The 24,117-nt window shown below is 43.9% G+C and overlaps 1 protein-coding gene across 1 annotated transcript in view; it reads left to right on the plus strand.

The window, feature by feature from the left end:
* Window positions 1-24,117, plus strand: part of MRE11 (MRE11 double strand break repair nuclease) — a 92,816-nt gene that overhangs the window by 11,472 nt on the left and 57,227 nt on the right. Inside the window, exons 3-6 of the mRNA XM_032977795.2 lie at window positions 367-527; window positions 3,510-3,597; window positions 8,969-9,110; window positions 13,724-13,838. Of these exons, the coding sequence (XP_032833686.1) occupies window positions 367-527; window positions 3,510-3,597; window positions 8,969-9,110; window positions 13,724-13,838 (506 nt within the window). The remainder of the gene's footprint in view (window positions 1-366; window positions 528-3,509; window positions 3,598-8,968; window positions 9,111-13,723; window positions 13,839-24,117) is intronic.

A 24,117-nucleotide genomic window follows, 5' to 3' on the forward strand; every position in this document is an offset into this window, starting at 1 on the left:
ACATACACTCCTGTGCTTCCCACCATCAGCCAGCAGTATCAACAGGTACCCGACTTTGTTGATCGGAGGGTCGCGTGTGGTGGGCTAAAGTGTGGGTACTGCCACCTCCGAGACGTGTGGCCGGCGTGAAAGAGTGGACAAAGACACCCTCTAGAGGGGCTGTGTAGAGTTTATGTGAGTTACGTATGTATGTACGTTGAACTTCTTTCATACAGTACGTAGCCAACCGCGCTAATCAGAGGTGCGGGGCAAGGACAACACCTGCGGACAACAGTTTAGGGGCCCCTTCTGCCAGCAGTGGCACGAGCAAGCAATTGCAGGGCTGCACCTCTATCATCTTTATCAACAGTGTCGTGTTGCCCGCAGGTGGACTTCGTGCTGCTCGGCGGAGACTTGTTCCACGAGAACAAGCCATCCCGCCGGGCGATGCACGCCTGCATGGAGACTCTGCGCAAGTACTGCATGGGCGACCGCCCCGTCACCTTTGAAGTGTTGAGCGACCAAGCGGTGAACTTCGGCGGGAGCAAGTATGCGGCGCAGCCGTTGCATCGGCCGACATCACAGTTTTGTCCCTGGGCTCGTAAGCAGCGATTGGTGTCGACCTCTGGTGCGGGGCGTGTTGGCCGCTCGTCTGTGGGGGGTTTTCGCGGTTCGGCTCCAGCAGGCCACCCCCGGTCGATGCTGCGGCTGTATCGGCCGTGGGATTTTGAGAGCCGTTTTCTTTTTCAAGGTGGGACGTTGGGGCATCCCGCGACGCCCTTTGAGCAGGAGCGTGGCGGCGGTGACGGCGTTTTGCCAGGATTTAAACGTTTGCTTGAGATGGGTTTAATTGGGAAACAAGAGGCACCTGTTCCTCCTTGTTTGCGGTGAAAAAAAACTTAGCAGGACCCACCCAAAAACGAGCCTTGACACTCAGTCAGGTTTTCCGAGATAAATGAAGGGCATTGTTATTACTACTCAGTCGTGAGAGCATTTGTCCTACTGGAGGCTCAGCTGACTTTGGCAACTGCATTGCTTTAGGGGTCCGACAACCTAGACCAGAGCCGCCGCCCCAAGCCACCAATTTTAGGTGACGTTTCAAAGTGATTTCCTGCTCAAATTGATCATTGAGGTGGTGCTTATCTCCCGTTTCCAGGCTTAAGCCAGTGGTGGAAATTCTGCATTCCTATAGCAGGGAAGAGCCTATCCATAGGACTACTACCGTTGACCTGCTCACAAGGTGGTACTGTTTTTTATTGCTCCTCCGAGGGATGATGGACTGAGTTAACCCCCAACCAGGATTTGAACTTGCATGCCTCCAATTGTGAGCCACTCTGCCTACTACTCGCTTTACCGCCGAGCCTCCAGGCCGGTGATGATTATTCCCTTTTTTTTCCTTCCCCATTTCCTCGGATTGCAGATAACAAAGTTTCCTGGCAAAGTGCAGTATTCAACGGCAGCGCGCTTTCAATCGTTTAAGCATCGGGCTCGCTGTCCCAGTCTCTGCAGCGAGTGTGACGGGATTTGGGCGCTGATTGTGGAGCAGAGCGGAACAATTTTCTCTCCAGTCCTCCTGAGCCCAGTTTTCTCCAGCGCCTGAGGGCAGAAATGTCTCTTGTCAGCATCTCGCTGTCATCAGTTTACAAAAGATTTGAATTGTATTTTTACCGCACGATCCTGCTGTACGGCTATTTATAGTTGAAAATGAATTGGACACTTGTTGGTGCCAATGTCTTGCCACTTTCCTGGGCCCAAAGCAACGTTGGCGCATCCTGGCCATGACCTTAAGTTCTCACTGATATAGGGTCTTGTACTTCCAATGCTGGATTTAATTTAGCCAGACGCTGTATAAATAACAATGCATTTTTAATACCAATGCTTTTTAATCACTGATATTACAGTTATTACGTTTATGGAATAGTCGTTGTGTTATTTGATGCCAATTTAACGTGGTGACACCATGAATATATGCTGCCACTACTGGACATCTGTGAAAACGAGCTTTATAGCTCATCGGATTCCTCCAGTATAAAAAACGTTTCTGATTGTGAATATGTTCGCAGGGCCCTTGTGTAAAGTCTCGCAATCTGAAGGCAACTCTTTTATAAGCAACTTATCACAGACAAGAGGAGTTTGACAGATTTTGTTGATGGTACACTTCAAGATTGACTGATGACATTGTTTTTGGTTTGGAAATTTTCACCACAAGGCTGATTGGAATCACTTGGATACTTTTAATGTGCAATTTTATTGAGGGACTTCATGTTGTTGTCTTGGAGTGGTCTGGGACTGGTCTTTCTGTTGTTTTGCTGCCTTGCCCAAGCTTGGGAATTGGTGTACTTGTGCAATTTGAAGTTATATACTTCATCTGTTTATTTTTAGCGATTTGCTTTCCTTTCCTATACTTTACACTGATCGTTTTTTTTGTATTGTTGTTGTAACATTCTGTCCTATCCCTACTGAACATCTGTGACAAAGCTTTGTAGCTTATCAGATTTCTCTAGGATAAATAAAGATGCTGATGCTAACGTCAGGCAGCAGAGTAAATGTGTATTTGCCAAAGTCAAATGGAAGTAACAAACGGGAGTCTTCAATGTATTCAAAGTAGCAAACGAAAATGAATGGAATTCTGGAAGGCAGCAGGCGTCCTCTATTCATGCTTGGATAATTAAATTAAGGTGGCCCACAGATGCTGATGCATCTGCATAAGCTGAAGCTGAAAAAGATTAGGGATACATTTTCAAGGTTCCGGGGAAGTCTTTTATTCTCATACGCTTGCATTATTCAAGTGTACGGCTACCTCTAGGGAAATATGTTTACTAAGCCTCCCAGGAGAGGTGCTTACCAGAGATTTGTCCGGTAGGATCAATAAATAAATAAAAATCGCTGGCCCGGAAATACAAGTGGTGAACTGAAGCTTCATTTAAGTGTCAGGCAACTTACGAAGGTGATTTTGGAATAATAATATATTTTTATAATATAGTATGATGGTACGAGCATGATGATATGATGGCATGAGAGCATATCCCGCACATTTGCGTGGGATACACATCTGGGATGGAGGGTGGGGTGGGTGGAGGCCGTGACATCAGTGCAACGCACGAACCTGGTTTAGCGCCGTTGGACGCAGATGACGCCATCACGCAGACGTACGCGGTGACGTCACCATGCAGACGTACGCCGTGATGTCACCACACGTGCACGGCGGGTGGTGACGTCACCACACGAACACTCGTACGCACGGCACCCAGCCAGACAAGAAATCCGCCCAGGTAGCCAGCCAGCCAGCAAACTTTTTTGTAATATAGTATGATAAGCATTTGTTTTCAAAATACAGACACTGTAAATGGGCAAATTTTTGGTTAAGAAAGATGACTGTTGTAATTACTTATTCAGTTACCAGCTTTTACTGCTCTGAATGAACTAAAAAATCAAGTAAAAATTACGATTACCATTTGCTGAAAAAGCCATTTAATCGTGTTTGATTATGGAACATTCAAGGCTGCGCCTGTTTCTCTTCTTTGTTGCAGGTTCCCTTGGGTCAACTATGCGGATCCAAACCTGAACATCTCCATCCCTGTGTTCAGTGTTCATGGGAATCATGATGACCCTACAGGGGTAAGACAGCGTTTTACGGAAATACGCGTGTGAATTTAAACGTACAGAACGAGCATTATCAACCTCATCACGAAACGTTTTTGAAACCAGGTCATCCAGGGTTCCAAAAGATTTCATGTTGTTTCATCGCATCTCAGTTGGTTTATTTCACCTCCTGGTTAAATGAAGGATTCAACAACAACAGCACCAAAAATGATCTCCCCCCCCAACATAAAAAGTAAGCATCAAAATTAGCATCATCCACACATTACTGCAGTCACCAAAGTCGTTTTCCAGAAAGATTGTGAATTTGTACAAACTCTGGCCTAAATTGTGCATTTTTTGCACAGTTGCTGACCATAAAGCCCAAAAGGCCCATCACATCCAACGGGCAGCAACAAGCGGCACTGTATTAAATAGATAGTTGAGTTGAGCAAGGTTATACGAAATTGGGAAAAGAGAGATAATGTTGAAAAATAGACAATCTTTCGAGCGCTTTGAGCAAACTGTACGTCTTGCAGACGGGAACCTGAAAGTGACGATTTATATTAGCACGTGGACTACATCCGCTGAAGAGTCGTTTTTCTTTCCTTAAGTATGCGCCGAGTGATGTATTGGCCAAGGAGTAAAACCTGGAACTTCCACCCTGTGGTCTTCATCATCACCAATCATCAGTCATGGTCAGTCCACTGCTGGATGCAGTTGTCCCCAAGCTTTTGCCATTCACTCAAATGCCATAATGAAACGAACCACACAGCACCTGCACACCAGCTCATGTATCCTCTGTAGATAAATAAATAGACCACAGCAATTTGAGAATCCACTGCTGGACGAAGACGTTACCACGCCATACATCGGACGAACACTGATTTTGTTTGACAATGCTTCACCACGCTGGTTGTTGCGAGTTTGTGAATAGTCGGTGGTGGGGTGGTCGGAGCGCTGGACCGGTCCAGACTCGCTTGATGTTAGCCACGGTCACGAATCAAATCAGGTTGGCTGGGTTCATAACACCGTGCGCTGACCACTGTGCCCGCTGTTCTACCAAGTCTTATCGTACCGCTATATCTTATCCCATGGGTAATCAGAGATTACCCATGGGCCAATCTTTCACTTCGTTTTCCCCTCCGGGGGCGAGGGGGCCTTTGCTGGCTTTGCTGGCTTTACTGTTGTGCGTGGATGCCCCGGATAATACACTTTTTGCTTTAACTTCATCAATCTCATCTGCGGGCTTGTGCAGGTGAGATCGGAGTTGGACGAAGTTTTATATATATAAAAAAATTATCCATTTCAACTTTTTCATCCACGGCTGTGTGTTTTTGTGTTCACACCCTTCCCGTTAACGGTAAATTTGTGTGGAATAGGAAGAGACTTTTCACGAATGAAAATATGGATTGCGAAATAAGCTCACCATGCAGATACGATTGCCACAGATACAATTATTTTCGTTTGTCAACCCACTCTTGTCAATCCACTGCTGGAATGAAGGGCCCTCCCTAAGCCATGCGGGTTATGGGTTTAATATTTGTTTAACCGATGCATTACCACACTGATCAAGTTCAATTGTAAAGTTGATTCTGTTAAAAAAGGTAAGAACGCTGTAAGATACCAGGAGTCTCATTTGCAAGGGTGACCGGGATCACCAAAATGTGACGATGCAAAGTTGGGGAAAGCACAGAGTGTAAGATGTGGCAGCATAGGGGTACAGTACCACAATTTATTTTGCTGGGTTGCCATTTGCTGCCACCACATAGCCCATCCGCTTACAACATGTTGCTGCACATGGTTGGTTACCCATCCAAGTGCTAGCCAGGCTCAAAGCAGCTTAACTTCTGCGAACAGACCAATCGGGACGCATTGCTGGTGATTCGAGCAAATGGCAGTTGGAGTTCATAATTAACAGTTTAAACACAAATAAAATGCAACGTTGATTTGCATATATCTGATCAGACCAAGCATCTGCTGGGAGGCATAAGTAAAAAAAAAGTATTATATTCACCGGCAGTGTTGTATTGGTGTTTGTTTATTCTCAAGGGAAGTGCACTTTGTTAATTGCCGCTGCACTGGGATACACTCTCACAGTAATGATGTCCCCAAGGAGCTGCATGATGCTACGTTTGCATATCCCGCACTTTTGCACTTGATTGTATAAAAAAAAAACTCGCTCTCCAGCTAACTCTTACCTAGCCTGATGAGCAGCGATGGAATTGCACGCACACACACACAGCAAGCGCCAGACTGATATTGCTTGTGACGTAAGTAAATATTGGTGGTATCGCTGGAGTGTATTCCTCTGTTTCGCACCATGTAGGCAGCGCTATTGCGTTAAAATCTTAGTCAGGGGTTGACTTGACTCGTCCATTACTCAAGGGTGGATAATATGAGAGTGTCAAGACGTCAACAGTGGTTGTTCTAAAGAGTCTGGATCACTGCTGGATTTAGGCACCCCCCCATGCTCTTAAGCAAGCCAGTGCATTGCTTCCATTTCAGGTAAGAGGCCAACTTAAACAAGGAGGTGTGCATGGGCAGCACACTTTCCTGGAAGGGATGATGGCCAGTAGTCGAGACTAACAAAGTCTCGATTTAAAGCTTTCGTGACTGCAATGATTCATCTTCTTTGGTTCTTTCGGTAAAGTCACGTAGAATGAGAATAAAATAATAAATTGATAAAATAAAATAACACAATAATATTCTCACGACGTTTCGGCCACAACACAAGCGGCCTTCATCAGGTGAAGGGACGAGACTGTCTGGTAGGACAGCGCTGGAGTGAAAGAGCCACGTTCAGATCACGACTTTTAAGCTGTGTGAGAGGAAACAAAGCGCCTTGACAAAGGAATTAGCATATAATTTAGCATTGAAATGGCTGAGTGATTAGCTTGTTACTGGTCACAGAAATAGCTATGTTAAAAGTTAAAGCATACACATCCGCAGAGGCACCCCTTGACAAAGGAATTAGCATAGAATTTAGCATTGAAATAGCTAAGTTAAAGCATACACATCCGCAGAGGCACCCCTTGACAAAGGAATTAGCATAGAATTTAGCATTGAAATAGCTGAGTGATTAGCTTGTAACTGGTCACAGAAATAGCTACGTTAAAGTCAGAGCATACACATTCACTGAGGCACTTAGTACAAATCAAACAGGAGAATTTAGCATTGAAATAACTAGGCGAATCCTCTGCCGTGGCAGATCACTGTTATAATTCAGTGGGCTCACATGACATTGACTTCTCCAAGACGGAGGTTGTTTGCAAACCAACCGGCTACCATGAGAGATTCGTTCATGAGGCCATTCACATATACAAGCACAGAGACAATTTCAACCGAGAAGATGGATTCTGGCTTAGTAACCATTGGAAAGATGTTTTAAACCATTTCTGTTCTTAATTAATTGTATTTTACGATGACCTTCAGACCGCAGCTCTTTCGCCAGCATTGACTCTTAATACCTCTCACACCACGGTTAATGGTATGGTTTACAACATGGAGTATAATAGCGCCTCGCAGCTGTCTCTCTCCCCCTCCTCTGTTCCGACCATGGATGAACTCGTCCGTCTGAACGGGGCCCGTAGCTATCCGTGGTGCTGAAGTTGAGGGTAAGAATCCACCCATTTTTTCGCCATATAGCATTGTGATATATAACGACTTATTGTTGGTAGCTTAGCTGATTGGAGAATATAGAGTGTATTGATAACATTAAGGTATATTCTTAGTTTTTTCGGTAAAGTCACGTTGAAGAGAAACAACAAAATAACAAAATATATATAAAACAATAAAAAATTATCACGACGTTTCGACCATAACGCAAACGATGATGACCGTTTGCGTTATGGTCGAAACGTCGTGAGAATTTTTTATTGTTTTATATATATTTTGTTATTTTGTTGTTTCTCTTCAACGTGACTTTACCGAAAAAACTAAGAATATGAATTACTGCAGTCACGAAAGCTTTAAATCAAAACATTAAGGTAATTTATATTTTAGTTTTTTATTGGTTCACTATATAGTACTGTGAATAGCTCAGATGTGTAGGCCTTGACTTTAACGTAGCTATTTCTGTGACCAGTTACAAGCTAATCACTCAGCTATTTCAATGCTAAATTCTATGCTAATTCCTTTGTCAAGGGGTGCCTCTGCGGATGTGTATGCTTTAACTTTTAACATAGCTATTTCTGTGACCAGTCACAAGCTAATCACTCAGCCATTTCAATGCTAAATTATATGCTAATTCCTTTGTGAAGGCGCTTTGTTTCCTCTCACACAGCTTAAAAGTCGTGATCTGAACGTGGCTCTTTCACTCCAGCGCTGTCCTACCAGACAGTCTCGTCCCTTCACCTGATGAAGGCCGCTTGTGTTGTGGCCGAAACGTCGTGAGAATATTATTGTGTTATTTCATTTTATCAATTTATTATTTTATTCTCATTCTACGTGACTTTACCGAAAGAACCAAAGAAGACTAACAAAGTCGCAGCCAACGGAGGGAACGCCTGCAGGGTTGCAGGGATGAAATCGGCACGTGGGCAGGAGCTCGATGGATTGTTGCATCGCAAGACCGTCACACAGCAGTGGCTTGATCATGGCTGCTGATGATGAGACCAACTGATGGCAGCAGACCAACTGATAATAATCATAGCCTCGTGTTTAGCATTCACACTGAGTCATCGTTTATAATCGGCCACTTTTATTTCATTACCAACTTGTCTTCAGGACTTTTTGACTCCATTACTTGCAAAGAGTATTGCATATTGTACCGCAGCTGAAATCCCGAAAGCAAAAATCCCGTTCTTTATAATTGTCCATAACAGAATCCTGCATAAGTGTCGCTCATGCGTTCAGTGCTGCAAAATTATTACTGGCGCAGCCTGATGTGAATCTATGCTGCTGTTAGAATTCAACTTCGATTGTGCTATCGGTGGCACAGAGATCAGAGCCCTGAGCTGGCACCATTAAGATCCTAGTTTCTAATCCAGGTTTTGGCCGCCTGTGATTAAGCCGGGTTTTTTTAAGGGTAGCAAGTTGATGATGTCTGCCCAATCACCAATAACTGCACAAAAGCCATCACGTTGCATGTGGTGCTATACTTAAGTTAGCTAAAGTCCAGGTCTGAAAATGTTAATATTGGTTTGACGGTCATGCGACAAACAGTACGATGATGTGGCAGAGTGGGTTGGGAAAGCGCTGCCCTCAACTCTGAAGGGATCTCAGAGGCATTCCTGTGATATCCCATTTCCGTCAGTCGTTCCCTAAGACGAAGGGTTTCTCTTCTCTGCGAGAGATCTGGGTGGATTCTTTGCTTGATGACACGAAACCGAAAGCAGAATCGAAATAAACTTGGGACGGAAAATGACAAGAGCTTCACATAGCATCACGGGTCGCTGCTTGTGTTCAGGCGGAAGGGCTGTGTGCACTGGACCTACTCAGCTGTTCCGGACTCATCAACCACTTTGGCCGGGCGACGTCCTTAGAGAAGATTGAGATCAGCCCCATCTTGCTGCAGAAAGGCTCCACCAAACTGGCTCTCTTTGGATTAGGTAAATGCACACGGCATGTACACACTGATAATCAGAACGGTATCTACAGTAGACTCTCGATTATCCACGCTAATGATGAAAAGGATAGCTGCGGAAAATCCACAATCGTGGAAAATCCCAAAATATAACTATTTTCCGCAGATCTATATATGCCAAAAAACACTCATAGGTATCAATTTAAACTCACAAAGTAAATGATCGGATAAATTACTCAAAATTAAGCACAACTGACGATTTGGATTTTTACTCTTTTCGGAATAAACCGCACGCACATAATTGAGTGTCTACTGTATTTGTGTTTCGATAATCTGCTCTCCTTATGCCGATGAGTCTCCAAGCACTTGGCACGCGGTGAGTGACACGACTCATCTGATGTTGCGGTCGGGTGACTCGTCGGGGTGGTGGTGGTAATCGGCGTTGTACTGTACTTTATATGGTCCACTGCTATGCTCCCAAAATTCGCCATCCTCACAAAATTCGCCAAGCCACGCCAACACAATGCGTTTTAAGTGTGGTCAAATAACCCTTCACGACCCGCGTGGCGAATGGAAGGCCCTCAGCCAGCTGTGAATTGGAAACAAGGCCGCACAATGTGCACACGTTCAACATGCGCACGCGTGTACGCGCCGGAGGTGCGCAAAGCTATAAACGATGCACCGTTGCATCCTCCAATTTTCTCATTTAAGAGCCGCGATTGTAAATGAGATGCGGTTGCATTTAGACGATTTATAAATTCAAAATTACGTGATATAAACAGACGCATTTGCGAATGAATAACCTCTGAAACAAATGGTAATGAATTGAGATTTCTCCAAATAATCTCTGCACTTTGTTTTGAGTGCCGCTATTGATGTGGCTCATTATTTTTTTGCGTACTTTGGTATGAAAATAATACGTAGCGTGCACCTGCTATTTTTTCGGGCATAATGTATTCCGCACAGTTAAACATAAACATTTTTAATAAATGCTTTACTTTGTCACCACTTAGGGAAGTACAGTGAAACCTTGGATTGCAAGTAACTTATTCTGCGAGTGTTTTGCAAGACAAGCACATTTTTAAAATAAATAATAATTTGATAAACGAGCGATGTCTTGCAAAACGAGCAGTACGTACACTATACGCTTTGTCTGCCGAGTGTCACGTGATCACAACTGAGCCAATGGTTCTTCTCTCTCGCTGCGGGATTGTGGGTAATCATCTCCCATGCTCGGTCTCAGTCGGTGTTTACTACAGTATAGTGTTGTGACCACGTGTGTGTGCATAAAGCATTTTTTTTATTTTGTGTCCAAGTGTAGTGACTGTTCTTTAGTAACTGTACTGGAAGTGAAAGTCGTCCTACACAATAACCCTCCTCTCCTCTCTCTCTCCCGTCTCCCTCACACCAGCCACGATTAAATGTAATTGATAAATTTGATTACTTTATATTAAATTTAAATAAAAATATTCAAAGGTATTTTGTATTCATCATTTTTATACGAATACAGTATTTTTGGGTTGTGGAACGAATCATCTGAGTTTCCATTATTTCTTGTGGGGAAATTCGCTTTGATATACGAGTGCTTTGGATTACGAGCACGTTTCCAGAACGAATTATGCTCGCAATCCAAGGTTTCACTGGGTATACACATTAAAACAAATTTCTGGCTGGCATATAGCTCAAGTGAAGATGATTGTCGTAAAAAAGCATGCAGTTACTGTTGACAGAAACCCAAGCCCCTTGTGCAAAGTTTTCCAGTTGTCTCATCAGGTTTGCATTTGAATCTTGAATTTGTTTCAGCTGTGCCCATGCACCTTTTACAATTGTACTTTTTTCTTAAATGCTCCCAACGCAATTGAAGTTTATGCCACATATTTTTCTCTAAATGTATTTGTGATATCTTTATGATGGAAAAGTAGGTTAAATTAATTCGTAATGAAAAGAAGAGAGAGCGATCATAGGGGTTCAGCGTTCCTGAGTCGTCATCAAAGCTGTCAAGAGTAAGATTGGGGTGTGGCGTTATTGGAGTACTTTAGGCATTTAAGCAGACAACACCTAAAAGCCAAAGTGATTTCCGGCTCAAATGTCCACTGAGGCATTGATGCTCCTTTCCTGTATGCAGTTTTGAGACAGCGGTGGAAATTCCACGTTCCCATGACGAGGGCGAGTTTAACCATAGGACACCCGTTGCATTCCTCGCAAACTCATACTCATTTTATCGACCTCAGCCATGATGGGCCGAGTCAACCCTCCAACCAGAAATCCGTTTGCCTCAGGGTTACTGGAAGCCAATTCTAACATGTGGATGTTTTCAGCCTGCACGCTCTCTATTTTGTCTGTTTTCTCATCACTTATACAGAGTTACAAGTCAGTGATTGTTGAAATTGGGCACAAATAAAAGTTCCCAGCTGGTACATACTTTGTCTCCTGTTCAACTTCCTATCACTTACTGAAAGTGATGGAATTCCAAAGAAACCACAGTTTTCAGCCTTCACACACTTTTCCATCTGACGATGTGATAACCATTTTCAGAAAGCGTTAGAATTGGTTAGAGGGGAGCTCATGATGTGTTTGATGATGTACCCGCACAGCAGCGCTTCTTAACCTGTTTCATTCCATGGCACACTTTCGAGCATGCCCAATCTTCGCATCACACTGAGTAAAAAAAAAACTATCACAACTTTCTGTGCTATTACTCTGCCGTGAATGCATACATGAATTTTAATGAATTATACAGAACGGGATGAGAACGTTTCATGGGCAATCTTGATTTGAAGCTTTCGTGACTGCAGGAATCCATACTCTTTGGTTCTTTCGGTAAAGTCACGTAGATAGTAAATTAATAGATCACGACGTTTCGATCGCAACACAAGCAACCGTCATCAGGTGGGACAAACACAGACACAGCAAGAGAACTGCTGGCGACGGTTGCTTGTGTTGCGATCGAAACGTCCTTTCATGGGCATTCAATAATTTCATCTCGGTTCTATCTGTGTCAATCTGTCTTTTCACCTTATTCTGAGAATATATTTTGCTGCCTTATCCAATTTTCCCCTTTCTCCTCCCCACACCCACCCTTTAAACTCACTTAGCAATTTCCTCAAACCTGCCTCTTTGTTTTTCCCTGACCACCTGTATATTTCCCAAGATCCTAAGTTTTTCCCTATTATTTTTGTCTGTCTCTCTCTCTTTTCGGATTGTCCTCATAAAAATTATTCTCTCTTTCCTTCTCATCGCCTCTCACACCTCCCACACCTCCACCGCGACCATTTTATTTCTCCTGCGTCTCGTACATTTTTTGCTCTATGTTCACCGAAGCATCCGTGCGTTGTCCAATCTCCTTAGTTTTATCTGTATTCCTCTTGCATGTCTGCCTGTCACTTTTAGCCCTGGCCTGCGAATGTATTTTGCTGTCAAGCTCATTCACGGTCCTGGCCTTCACTCTGCTCGCCTTCCATACAACAACCTCGAAGAAGCTTGACCCAATTTATCATTCGGTCTTAAGATTTGCATTGAACTACCCATTTCGGACCCACCACTGCGATCTCTACATTGGGTCAAACTCACCATCTCTTAATGATCGACGGCTTGTGCATCAGATCTTATTTATTCACCATGTACTTACAAAAAAATCAGCAGACTACCTGCTGGATCTCCTCATTGTTTCGAAGAACAAATTGTCGTACAAATACTGGAGGAAGGGCCTTTGCTGTTAATACCCCAAGGGTCTGGAATGCTATCGCCAATAAACTGAAACTTGGATCATTACCTGTGAGATCTGCAAAGTATGACTTTTAAGTTTTGATTATAGTTTGCTGATCTTTCAAGATGCATTGATATAGTACGATACTACTGCTGATATTGCTGCTGTTATGGAGTAACTTATGCTGGTGGCTTTGGCTACAAAGTTATTTTTGTACATGTTATGTATATCGTGTATTGTTAAATTTGAATCACAATTCCTATGATCACTGTTACATTGTTTTTATAGTTTTATTTTGGTGCTTTCAAAGTGTATGGTTAAGCCATGTTTGTTTGTTAAAGTACTGAGTTAGCCTGATAACTTTAATCTAAATTGTCTTTTAGTTATTTTTTTTACTTAAATCTCATTGGGATTTTGCGCACACAGCCTTGTTATACGGTGTTTTTTTTTTCAGGAAGATTTTGCTGGTTTTTCCTGGATGTTTCTGTTGCGTGTTGTCATTTTAAGATGTTCTGTGTACATATTGTTTTATTGTTGCGGTTGCACCCGAGTCAAGAGCCACATGGCTCACAGGGCTATACCTAATAAATAAACTTGAAATAAAACTAAATAAACTTAACGGTGACATTTTTCATCTCATAATAAAAAGTTATATTGGCTTACATCGTGTGAATATAAATGCATCATTAACCCACCACCACTCGAGAACAGCCAATTAGAAGGGTTTGTTGTGTCGGGTGGTGATGGGTTAATGACGGGTGGTAGTGGATTAATTTATATGTACGCGATCGAACGTAAAAGAACTTTCATTATGAATAATATCGGTTGCGAAAGCCTACGTCCCTTTTTATCATCCCACCTTCGTGTCGCCGACATCCGACTCCTCTCTCGAACCCTCCCCCCCCCCCCCCCCCCGCTGCGTCTTGGCCCAGGTTCCATTCGTGACGAGCGGCTCCACCGCATGTTCGTCAAGGGCGACGTGCTGATGCTGCGGCCCAAGGAAGACAAGGATGAGTGGTTCAACCTTTTCGTCATTCACCAGAACAGGTGACGTTGACCGTCGAGCTATTTGAGCTTTTTTTCTTATTCTGCTCCGCCTCTTAAGTTGAGTCGAGTTTGTTTTGTTCGACACCAGAGGCCGGGATGAGTTTCATTTGCAAGGGTGACCTGGGGTGTTTGTCATGCCAGTAGGCGATCATCGCCCCCTACTGACAGACTAATGCCCCAGGTGATTCTTGCAGTTGAGACTTTCCTGGTCTCTTCTTGGCATCCTCACCTGGGTAAATAAAATGTATGTATGTTGGAGTTCTTTCGCATCGTTTGTAGCCAACCGTGCTAATCAAACTATGAAATTACTACACAGATCACTGAGTAAAACATGTTACCTTGTTCGGGAACAACCACATAACATAGCGTCACACATGTACATCTGAGACACTTTATTGCAATGCGACTTTGTCAATCCTAAGGCACCTCCATGAAAGCGCCATAGAAATACATGAATTGCCTATGCCAAACTTGACAATTTAAGGAGAGTGTCCAGCAGCTGAACAAAACTCAAACGAAACAGGAGAATAAAATATCGACATTAAAGGAGAAATAGGGAGAAAGTAAAAGCCGTGTCCTGACTTCAGTAAAAAACGCATTTGGTATTGGACGAAGAGTATGTATTTTTTAAAATGTACTACATCCTCTGCTGAGCTCTTGTATAAATCTGTGTCGGTGAGTACTTCAGAGGACGTTGGACCAAACCTTGGGATTGAAACTCATGGTGGCTGGTTCAGCCCGGAGTTGTAAGCACGCTCATTATCATCATGGTAATTTTTCTGCGGTCGGCAATATGATTTCTTACACAGCCTTTATAGAGATTTGTGCAGGAAATCGCCTTAGGTGCATCATTATCATATGCAAGAGTAGATCATTTCGTGGGTTTTTTTTACGTAACCAAAACATGTGAAATTTGCCAAATTACCAGCAGTGTCTCTAGATGGCTATGGATTTGCTCCAAACCCGTGTTTATTCTAAATGTGGAGGGGAAAACCGGAGGACTGTGCAACCACGGGGAGAGACACATGCAACTCCAAATATAGAGTAGGCGTCAGGGTCGGTTTCGAACCCACGACCTCCTGTATACCAGGCGAGGGAGATAATATCTCCATTGAGTGATTAACACAGAGCATCTTCGCCATTCACCCACCTCGCTTCCATGCATCTCATATTGCGATGCTGCCGCAAGACTTGAGTAATGAGGTGAGATCATTTGACAAAAAATGAAATCACGTTTACTCTTGGGTGATTTAAAGTTGAAAGCTGCCGTAATAATCTATTTTTAAAGGATTAAATTTTAGACTTTTTGCAGAATGATATGGTGATAGTATGGTGTTATGAAATGACTGTTTTATGTGGGATGAGTGGCATTATTTGTTCCTCTTTAAACCTGTAAATCCAACATTAAACTCATGGGCCACTGCCCGTTATACTAAATTAAATCTCAACACTATTATATTTGTATTTTTAACAATGGTGGGAATTGATATGATTAGTATTCATTTTGGGCCAGTAAATGTTTTTATGTTAATACAATTTGTTTTCACGTGTAGCTGTTTGCCAATCTACTGCTGGATGAGGGCCTCCCCACACCATGCAAATTGCGGTGGTTATATAACCATACTTCACCAAACTGGTCAGTGCGGGTTGGTAACAGCGGAGAGCATAAACATGGAGTCATAGATTACAGTACAGCAATGCACTTTGCTGCAATGCCTACTACTAATGAACTCTGCCACAGTCTATAACACCTGTCTGATGCATTGGATGGTATTGACCCCATCTAAGCATTTGCCAGGCACAACAGGGCTTAGTTTCTGAGGTCTGAAGAGATTGTGCCATAGGTCATTGTGCCCCATTGCATTCTGATTGTGAGCGCTTTTTTTTAAAGGGTTGTAATGGCAACGAATTAGAATGCAAGCACAGCCCTCTATTCTGCGTACACAGGAGCTAAAGAGCTCTGCAGGTTCTCAGCAAGTCAATAATTAACAGGTGTGCTAGAGCAAAGACAAACACCCCTTGATAGCCTTTGATCGACTGTTCTGCCAGGTACTCATTTAAGGCTAAGTTGGCATAGGGGAGGGCACAGGACCGGTTGAAATATTCACCACTTGTTATTGGTCGTGAGCGGGAATCGTAACTCAGGTCGCCAGGTTCGTAGTGCAGCGCGCTAACCGCTGCGCCACTGCTCCCCATAATGTGAAATATTGCACACACATGCAATCCAATACTTTGCAGGCAAAGCTTTGGTGGATGGTATGCATTTGTGAAACTCCTTAATCCACTGGGTTGTGAATTGGTCAGGAGATAGTAGCACAGACAGTAGGTTTTTGAATCCTTTGCTGAGCTCCGAGTGTTATTCCCTCGTACGTGTGGTGCGTCTCTTGTGGGTTTCTTGCCACGTGGATTCAAACACTGCTTCATGGAATTGGATAAGCATCGTAAAAATGCAGCTCCACCCTCCTTAAAACGAGTCTGTGGGATCCATTGAGACTTCTCTCGGTAAATAACAGGCATTATCGGTAATTACAACAAGAACATGCACATCAACATAAACCCATGCACAATTGATCGTATATTTAATTGTCCTGTTATATAGTGTGCTTTCAATTAAGGTAGGCCTATCTGCCCACGTGGCAGCTGACAATGATGCCCTGGTTCAGCTGTTCTGGGCAGGCTGACATTGCCATGCGTGGGGTTGGGGAAGTGCGCGGGTTTGGGAAAATAGGTAGGTGGGTTCATTTGGGGGGGGGGGGGCGGGGGGGGGGGATTTGTGTGAGTGTGCAATATTGACTTCGTGAAAAATCTTGCACGTACGTATGTTGAACTTCTTTCGCACTGTACGTACCCAACCATGCTAACCGGAGGTTGCAGGGGAAGGACAACAAACTAAACACAAAAAGCAGTTTTAAATAAATCAGTATTCAATCTTGATCTAAAAGTACATAGCTCCAGTGGCTTCCTAATATCCGAAGAAAGAGCGTTCCAGACGGCCGCAGAAACGCATCTGAAAGTGCTCGAGCAGTGGAAATAGAGCAACAACTATAATTTTACATTGAGATGGTTGATTCAGACAATGGCGTCAGGAATAGCGGAGTGTATCTCTGTGATGATTCGCCTCCCTCCTTCGTGTTTGAACCGAGCATCGAGTCGTTATTTGTTCCAAAGTCTGTTCCGCAAATGGAATATTTTGTGCATCATATGGAATATTTGTGTGCGAATATGGCTGAGGGGTTTTGGCCCCAGAAGCTTCGTTGAAGATGGAAGCCAGAGATCTTATACCTCTGGGTCTTGTTCGGGTTGTTTGTGAGTTCTTGTGAACTCCAGTCGGAAGTTCCACAACTGGGGAGAGGGCACTGCAGTAAACGCCCAATCACCCCAGGAGCACAGCCGAGATCGAGGTTCGTGCGTTAAAGGGCACCATCGGTATATCTTAAAGACCACGAAGGGACCCTTACGATTGAATTAGCTACCGAAAATCAAGTTTTTTCATTTTCAAGTTTTCATTTATTAGGTATAGCCCTGTGAGCCATGCGGCTCTTAAGTCGGGTGCAACCGCAACAAACAAAATATGAATCTAATTCTAGATTTGATTCTAGATTTGAAGCTTTCGTGACTGCAAGGATTCATACTCTTTGGTTTTTTCGGTAAAGTCACGTAGGTAAAATTAAATAAAAGAAAACAACTAAATTAAATCACGATGTTTCGGAGGCAACACAAGCTTCCATCTTCAGGTGGAACAGTCACAACAGAATATCTGTATCAAGTGAAGAGCTCTGAGACACCCGAGATTATATACAGGTTAAGGGGGGGGGAGGAGCCAAGAAGGGATGTGGGTGGGGGGGAGGGCTGAGTTAAGCCGCCTTTTGTTATGCTGCAGGGGGTTCGGGGGGAGAGATGCACGTGTACATACAACCCACTGAAAGCAATGGCAATGACTGTACAATTATAAGGCAGCTAAAGTTTGTCTTGGTTTATAACATCTTTCCAATGGTTGCTCAATTTAAAACCATCCTCTCGGTTGAAATTGTGTCTATGTTTGTCTATCTGGATGGCTTAATGGACAAATCTTTGGTAATAACCGGGAGGTTTGCAGAGAACTTTGGTATCAGACAAAACAATGTCATGAGAACCCGCTGTGTTGAAACAATGATCAGCCACGGCCGAAGAATTCGTTCTGCCGTGTTTCAAATCTGATTTGTGCTCGCGGATTCGGTCAGAAATATGTCGTTTCGTCTCCCCGATATAGCAGTCACCGCAGGTACAACTCAATTTGTAAACACTGGGGTACTGTAAGTCAGGAATGACATCCTTTACGGATGGGATCAGATCACGGATTTTGTGTACTATATTGAACCGGACCTGGATCTTGTGTTTGTTTAGAATTTTGGAAATCTTTTTAGTAACCCCTGCAATGTATGGTAACGTGATGATTTTGATCGGAGTATCAGGTGGTTGTTTCTGTATGGTGGGAGAAACAGCTTGGCGGATGGTACGGTCAGAGTATCCGTTCATCTTGAGGGCCAGATGTACATGTTTTAATTCACTGGCCAGGTGGTGTTGGTCAGAAATGCAATGAGCCCTATGGTATAATGTTTTGATGAGAGAGTTCTTTTGAGTCGGGTGATGGTGGGAATCAGGCTTCAAGTAGGAGTCTGTGCGGGTGGACTTCCTGTAAACAGAATGTCCCAAAGAGCCATCAGTCCTCCTCTCAAACAGAACATCCAAGAATGGCAGCTTGCCATCTTTCTCCACTTCCATGATGAATTTGATGGATGGGTGTCTGGAATTAAAGTGGCCTAGGAAATGGTTCAATGCTGGGAGGCCATGTGGCCAAATGACGAAAGTGTCATCCACATATCTCTTCCATAGGGAAGGGCGAAGGGTGGATGTCTGGATGGCATCTGATTCAAATTTCTCCATGAAAACATTGGCTATCACTGGTGACAAGGGGGAGCCCATAGGGGTACCCTCATTTTGTTTGTAGAAGGTGCCATTCCAGGTAAAGTAAGTGTTGGTGAGGCAGTCCCTAACCAGCGCAGGGACATCAGGGTTCAGTCCATGTTGGACCAAGTCTTCAATTATTGTTATGGTGTCAGGTACTGGGACCTTGGTAAACAGAGACCACATCAAAGCTGACGAGTATATCGTCAGAAGACAGTACAATGGCCTTGACCATCGAAACCAATTGGGTTGAGTTAAGTACTGCTGAGGTGGTCTTGCCAGTGAAGGGAAGCAGAGTGTCCGATAAAAAAAACGGGCTAGTTTGTAGGTAGGAAATATGAATCTACATTGCAGAAAACTATTACACCACAACCAGACCAAAATAAAGCTACAAAAACAATGTGACAACAGTAATCATAGGAACTGTGATTTTAAATTTTACAATAAACGATATACATAACACGTACGACAAAACCTGCAGCCATAGCTGGTAGCACGACACTCCCAGTGTATGATGTGTGAGTGAGTCAGCAGCAGTGTGAGTGAGTGCATGATGTGCGAGTCAGCGCACTATCTGTTAGTCTGCGCATGTTGAGTGAGTGTATGATGTGTGAGCGAGTCAGCGCACGATGAGTGAACCTGTGTACGATGAGTGAATGGGTCAGTGGTTGTGCGAGTGCATGATGTGTGAGTGAGTAAGCGCATGATGAGCGAGTCAGTGCATGATGTGTGAGTGAGTCAGTGCATGGTGTGAGTGAGTCAGTGTATGATGTATGAGAAAGTCAGTGTCGGCTCCCTCTGCTCGCGCCGTCGGCCCCCCCCCCCCCGGCTCCGTCGCCCCCCCCAGCTCCGTCGCCCCCCCCCAGCTCTGACGGCCCCCCCGGCTCCGTCGCCCCCCCCAGCTCCGTCGGCCTCCCCCTGGCTCCGTCGCCCCCCCCCCCAGCTCCGTCGGCCCCCCCCACCCGGCTCCGTCGTCCCCCCCCCCCCCCGGCTCCGTCGGCCCCCCCGGCTTCCCCGGCCCCGTCAAGTGGCTCTCGGCCTCGTTAAGGCCTCAAATGCGAGCAACGTGATATGAATTTCCACTCGTCTAGAGACATGTAGCCAACGCGTATGATGCGGTAACATATACAGTGAGGGAAAAAAAGTATTTGATCCCCTGCTGATTTTGTACGTTTACCCACTGACAAAGAAATAATCAGTCTATAATTTTAATGGTAGGTTTATTTGAACAGTGAGAGACAGAATAACAACAGCAAAAATCCAGAAAAATGTATGTCAAAAATGTTATAAATTGATTTGCATTTTAATGAGGTAAATAAGTATTTGACCCTTCTGCAAAACATGACTTAGTACTTGGTGGCAAAACCCTTGTTGGCAATCACAGAGGTCAGACGTTTCTTGTAGTTGGCCACCAGGTTTGCACACATCTCAGGAGGGATTTTGTCCCACTCCTCTTTGCAGATCTTCTCCAAGTCATTAAGGTTTCGAGGCTGACGTGTAGCAACTCGAACCTTCAGCTCCCTCCACAGATTTTCTATGGGATTATGGTCTGGAGACAGGCTAGGCCACTCCAGGACCTTAATGTGCTTCTTCTTGAGCCACTCCATTGTTGCCTTGGCCGTGTGTTTTGGGTCATTGTCATGCTGGAATACCCATCCACGACTCATTTTCAATGCGCTGGCTGAGGGAAGGAGGTTCTCACCCAAGATTTGACGGTACATGGCCCCGTCCATCGTCCCTTTGATGCGGTGAAGTTGTCCTGTCCCCTTAGCAGAAAAACACCCCCAAAGCATAATGTTTCCACCTCCATGTTTGACGGTGGGGATGGTGTTCTTGGGGTCATAGGCAGCATTCCTCCTCCTCCAAACACGGCGAGTTGAGTTGATGCCAAAGAGCTCAATTTTGGTCTCATCTGACCACAACACTTTCACCCAGTTGCCCTCTGAATCATTCAGATGTTCATTGACAAACTTCAGACGGGCATGCTTTCTTGAGCAGGGGGACCTTGCGGGCGCTGCATGATTTCAGTAGTGTGTTACCAATTGTTTTCTTGGTGACTATGGTCCCAGCTGCCTTGAGATCATTGACAAGATCCTCCCGTGTAGTTCTGGGCTGATTCCTCACCGTTCTCATGATCATTGCAACTCCACGAGGTGAGATCTTGCATGGAGCCCCAGGCCAAGGGAGATTGACAGTTCTTTTGTGTTTCTTCCATTTGCGAATAATCGCACCAACTGTTGTCACCTTCTCACCAAGCTGCTTGGCAATGGTCTTGTAGCCCATTCCAGCCTTGTGTAGGTCTACAATCTTGTCCCTGACATCCTAGGAGAGCTCTTTGGTCTTGGCCATGGTGGAGAGTTTGGAATCTGATTGATTGATTGCTTCTGTGGACAGGTGTCTTTTATACAGGTAACAAGCTGAGATTAGGAGCACTCCCTTTAAGAGTGTGCTCCTAATCTCAGCTCGTTACCTGTATAAAAGACACCTGGGAGCCAGAAATCTTTCTTTTTGAGAGGGGGTCAAATACTTATTTCCCTCATTAAGATGCAAATGAATTTATAACATTTTTGACATGCGTTTTTCTGGATTTTCTTGTTGTTATTCTGTCTCTCACTGTTCAAATAAACCTACCATTAAAATTATAGACTGATCATTTCTTTGTCAGTGGGCAAACGTACAAAATCAGCAGGGGATCAAATACTTTTTTTCCCTCACTGTAATCAATATCTAAATTATATGCCTTGTTCTCCAGACTTTAAGATGCTCTTGAAATTACGACGCACCCCCAAAACGCCTGCCTGATGTCAATAAAGCTTTACACAACTGGATTGTGAGATGCACCCCCAAACTTTTTGCCTCTAAGGTACAAGAAGAAAACAACGTCTGTTTTATATTTTAGAAAATAACGATAAATGAATTCTCAACAATCCTGAGCGAATGGCTCTCCAATGTGGATTTGGGTACTACGTATTGTTATTTGGCTTGATGTCCCGACAATTTGCTGCTTCCATCAGCAGCTGAACTCATTTCCTGGTTAAGTTTTCAGGTACAAAATACGACACATCAATTCTCAGCAACCCTAAGCTAATGGCTCTCCAATGTGGATTTGGGTTCCACCTATTGTTATTTGGCTTAATGTCCCGACAATTTGCCTCTTCCCTCAGACGCTGAAATCAGTTCCTGGCGAGGTTCTCAGGGCGTGGTAAATGCAGCGGAGAGCTGTATGCAGCACAACCCTGAAGACCTTCGCAAGTAGTAGTACAACCCCTAAGCTAACGCTCATTTCTGTCGTCTTTGATGGCAATCTGTTCAGGAGCTAAATGCCAATGTTGAGGTCTGCTAGCCAGGGCGAGAGGGTTTAACATAGAGTTTTTGCGTAGTTTTTGCTACTCTGTTGAAGGAGCACAGACTACGGTGGTCCATTATGTGGTCCGTAGTTTGGGTTGTTTGGCCACAATCGCACTACTGTCGCTTGCGTCTTGAAATTTTCAATTTATGAAGAAGATAAAACCACGTGTTTAATAACCTGGAAGGAGTCTGGATTTGAAGACGCTCTCCGTCCACTTGATGAAAATAACTTTTAGTTCCTTATTGAAACGTTACATTCATTATTTCACGGCTGAAACTCTCTATCCTAAATGTTTTTATGATGAAAATGCAAAGAAATCTAATCAAATATATGGAAAAATAATAACTGTGTCATCTTCCAATCACACTCCATCACCCTTACATTTTACCCGTTGCTTTAATGTTCACATTTTCAAAGAAGGATAGAAGTACATTTCTAATAATCTCCTTAAAATGTTAAAACTCTCGTCTTTGTGAAATATGTTTTCTGCATGGGTGTTTCAGCGTGGGGAGCGGTGGCGTGGCGGTTAGCACACTGCGCCAAGAATCTGCCCATCTAATTTTTTCAGAACTGCTTTTTGTGTTTAGTTTGTTGTCCTTCACTCGAACCTCCGATTAGCATGGTTGGCTGCCTACGGTACTAAAGGAGTTTAACATATATTCATATACGCACGTGATGAGCAGTCGTTTATTTTTATTTATATATTTTTTGGAAAAGCAAATGATCACGTTGATCAATTGTCTGCTCGCCTTTGCACTTGCCAGTGGCGTACTAGCAGGCATGAGGCTAAGAACCGGCTGGGTCACCTATTCAGGCAAAAAAGTAGATTGCATTAGGTCCATTGCTTTTTATCTGCAAACAAGCACAGGTGCCGATTACCATTGGAGAGGCACACATTGATGAGTCACGTTTTTAGCCAAAATGTCATTACCGGCGCTGGTCCAGTGGAAGCAAATATTTGGATCATTTTTTGTAAAGGCTAAATCAATTAAACCTGCAGTTAGGACATAATTTTACGAATGGTTGAATAAACACCCAGCAGTGATGCACGTCTTTGTTTTTTAAATCGTCATCTTCATCAGTCACGGTCGATCTACTTTCTCGGTGAAGGCCTCCCTAAGCCGTTGCCACCTCTCACAATCCTGCAATCCAACTAGTCCATCCGACACCTGCGCACATTATCTGATTTCATTGCTCCGTCTCCCTGGTGGACACGCTCTCTCGGACGTATTCTGTTCCCTTGGCTGCCGCTCACTTCACTAATTCCTGACCATCAGCCCTCATCCCTTCTAGCCACCACGTGGCCCTGCCAAAGCACGCTCACTTTTCCTTATTGAATTATGCCTCCCAATTTGCGACTGTTCCCTAATGCATGCCTTTCTCTTTCTGTCTCTATCAATGTATTTCCGAGGATGCACCTCTCCATGTTTCGATTGTTTGGCTGCTATGAATGTCCACACGATAAGCCACTTCGTTGAGCCTCCATTTGTGGCCAGGTCGCTTCTAAAAAAGAAGCTAATAGCTCAGTGGGCCTTACCTGGTGAAATATTTTTTTTGTGTGATTTGCTTAACTTTCCTATACTTTTCACTCCTATCTTTTTTGTATTGTTTGTTGTTGTAACTTTCTGACCCATCCCTACTGGACATCTGTGAAAAAAGAGCTTTATAACTCATCGTATTTCTCCAGTATATATGAACATTCTGATTCTGATGCTCCTCTGTGCACTCTTGATCTTTTATCTCATGTTCTTTGGTAGCACTGACAGTGTCACAGCTAATTACAAACTTTTTTTGTGACAATTTTATCTGTTGCTTTTTGTTCAGTGCTCCAAATTGACTCGAATTTGCTTTTGTCTGCACATTTGTTGAAACGATTTTCGATTCCATTGCACATTCAGTGGCTGTCCCAAGTACACATTATCTTCTGGGGGTGTTTTGTTGTTGACATGTGGTAATTTTGTTTATGTACATATAAAGCTACACCTT

The sequence above is a fragment of the Petromyzon marinus genome, chromosome 64 (assembly GCF_048934315.1).
Source record: "Petromyzon marinus isolate PM22_M1 ecotype Great Lakes invasive population chromosome 64, UKy_Petmar_22M1.pri1.0, whole genome shotgun sequence".
Taxonomy (NCBI): domain Eukaryota; kingdom Metazoa; phylum Chordata; class Hyperoartia; order Petromyzontiformes; family Petromyzontidae; genus Petromyzon; species Petromyzon marinus.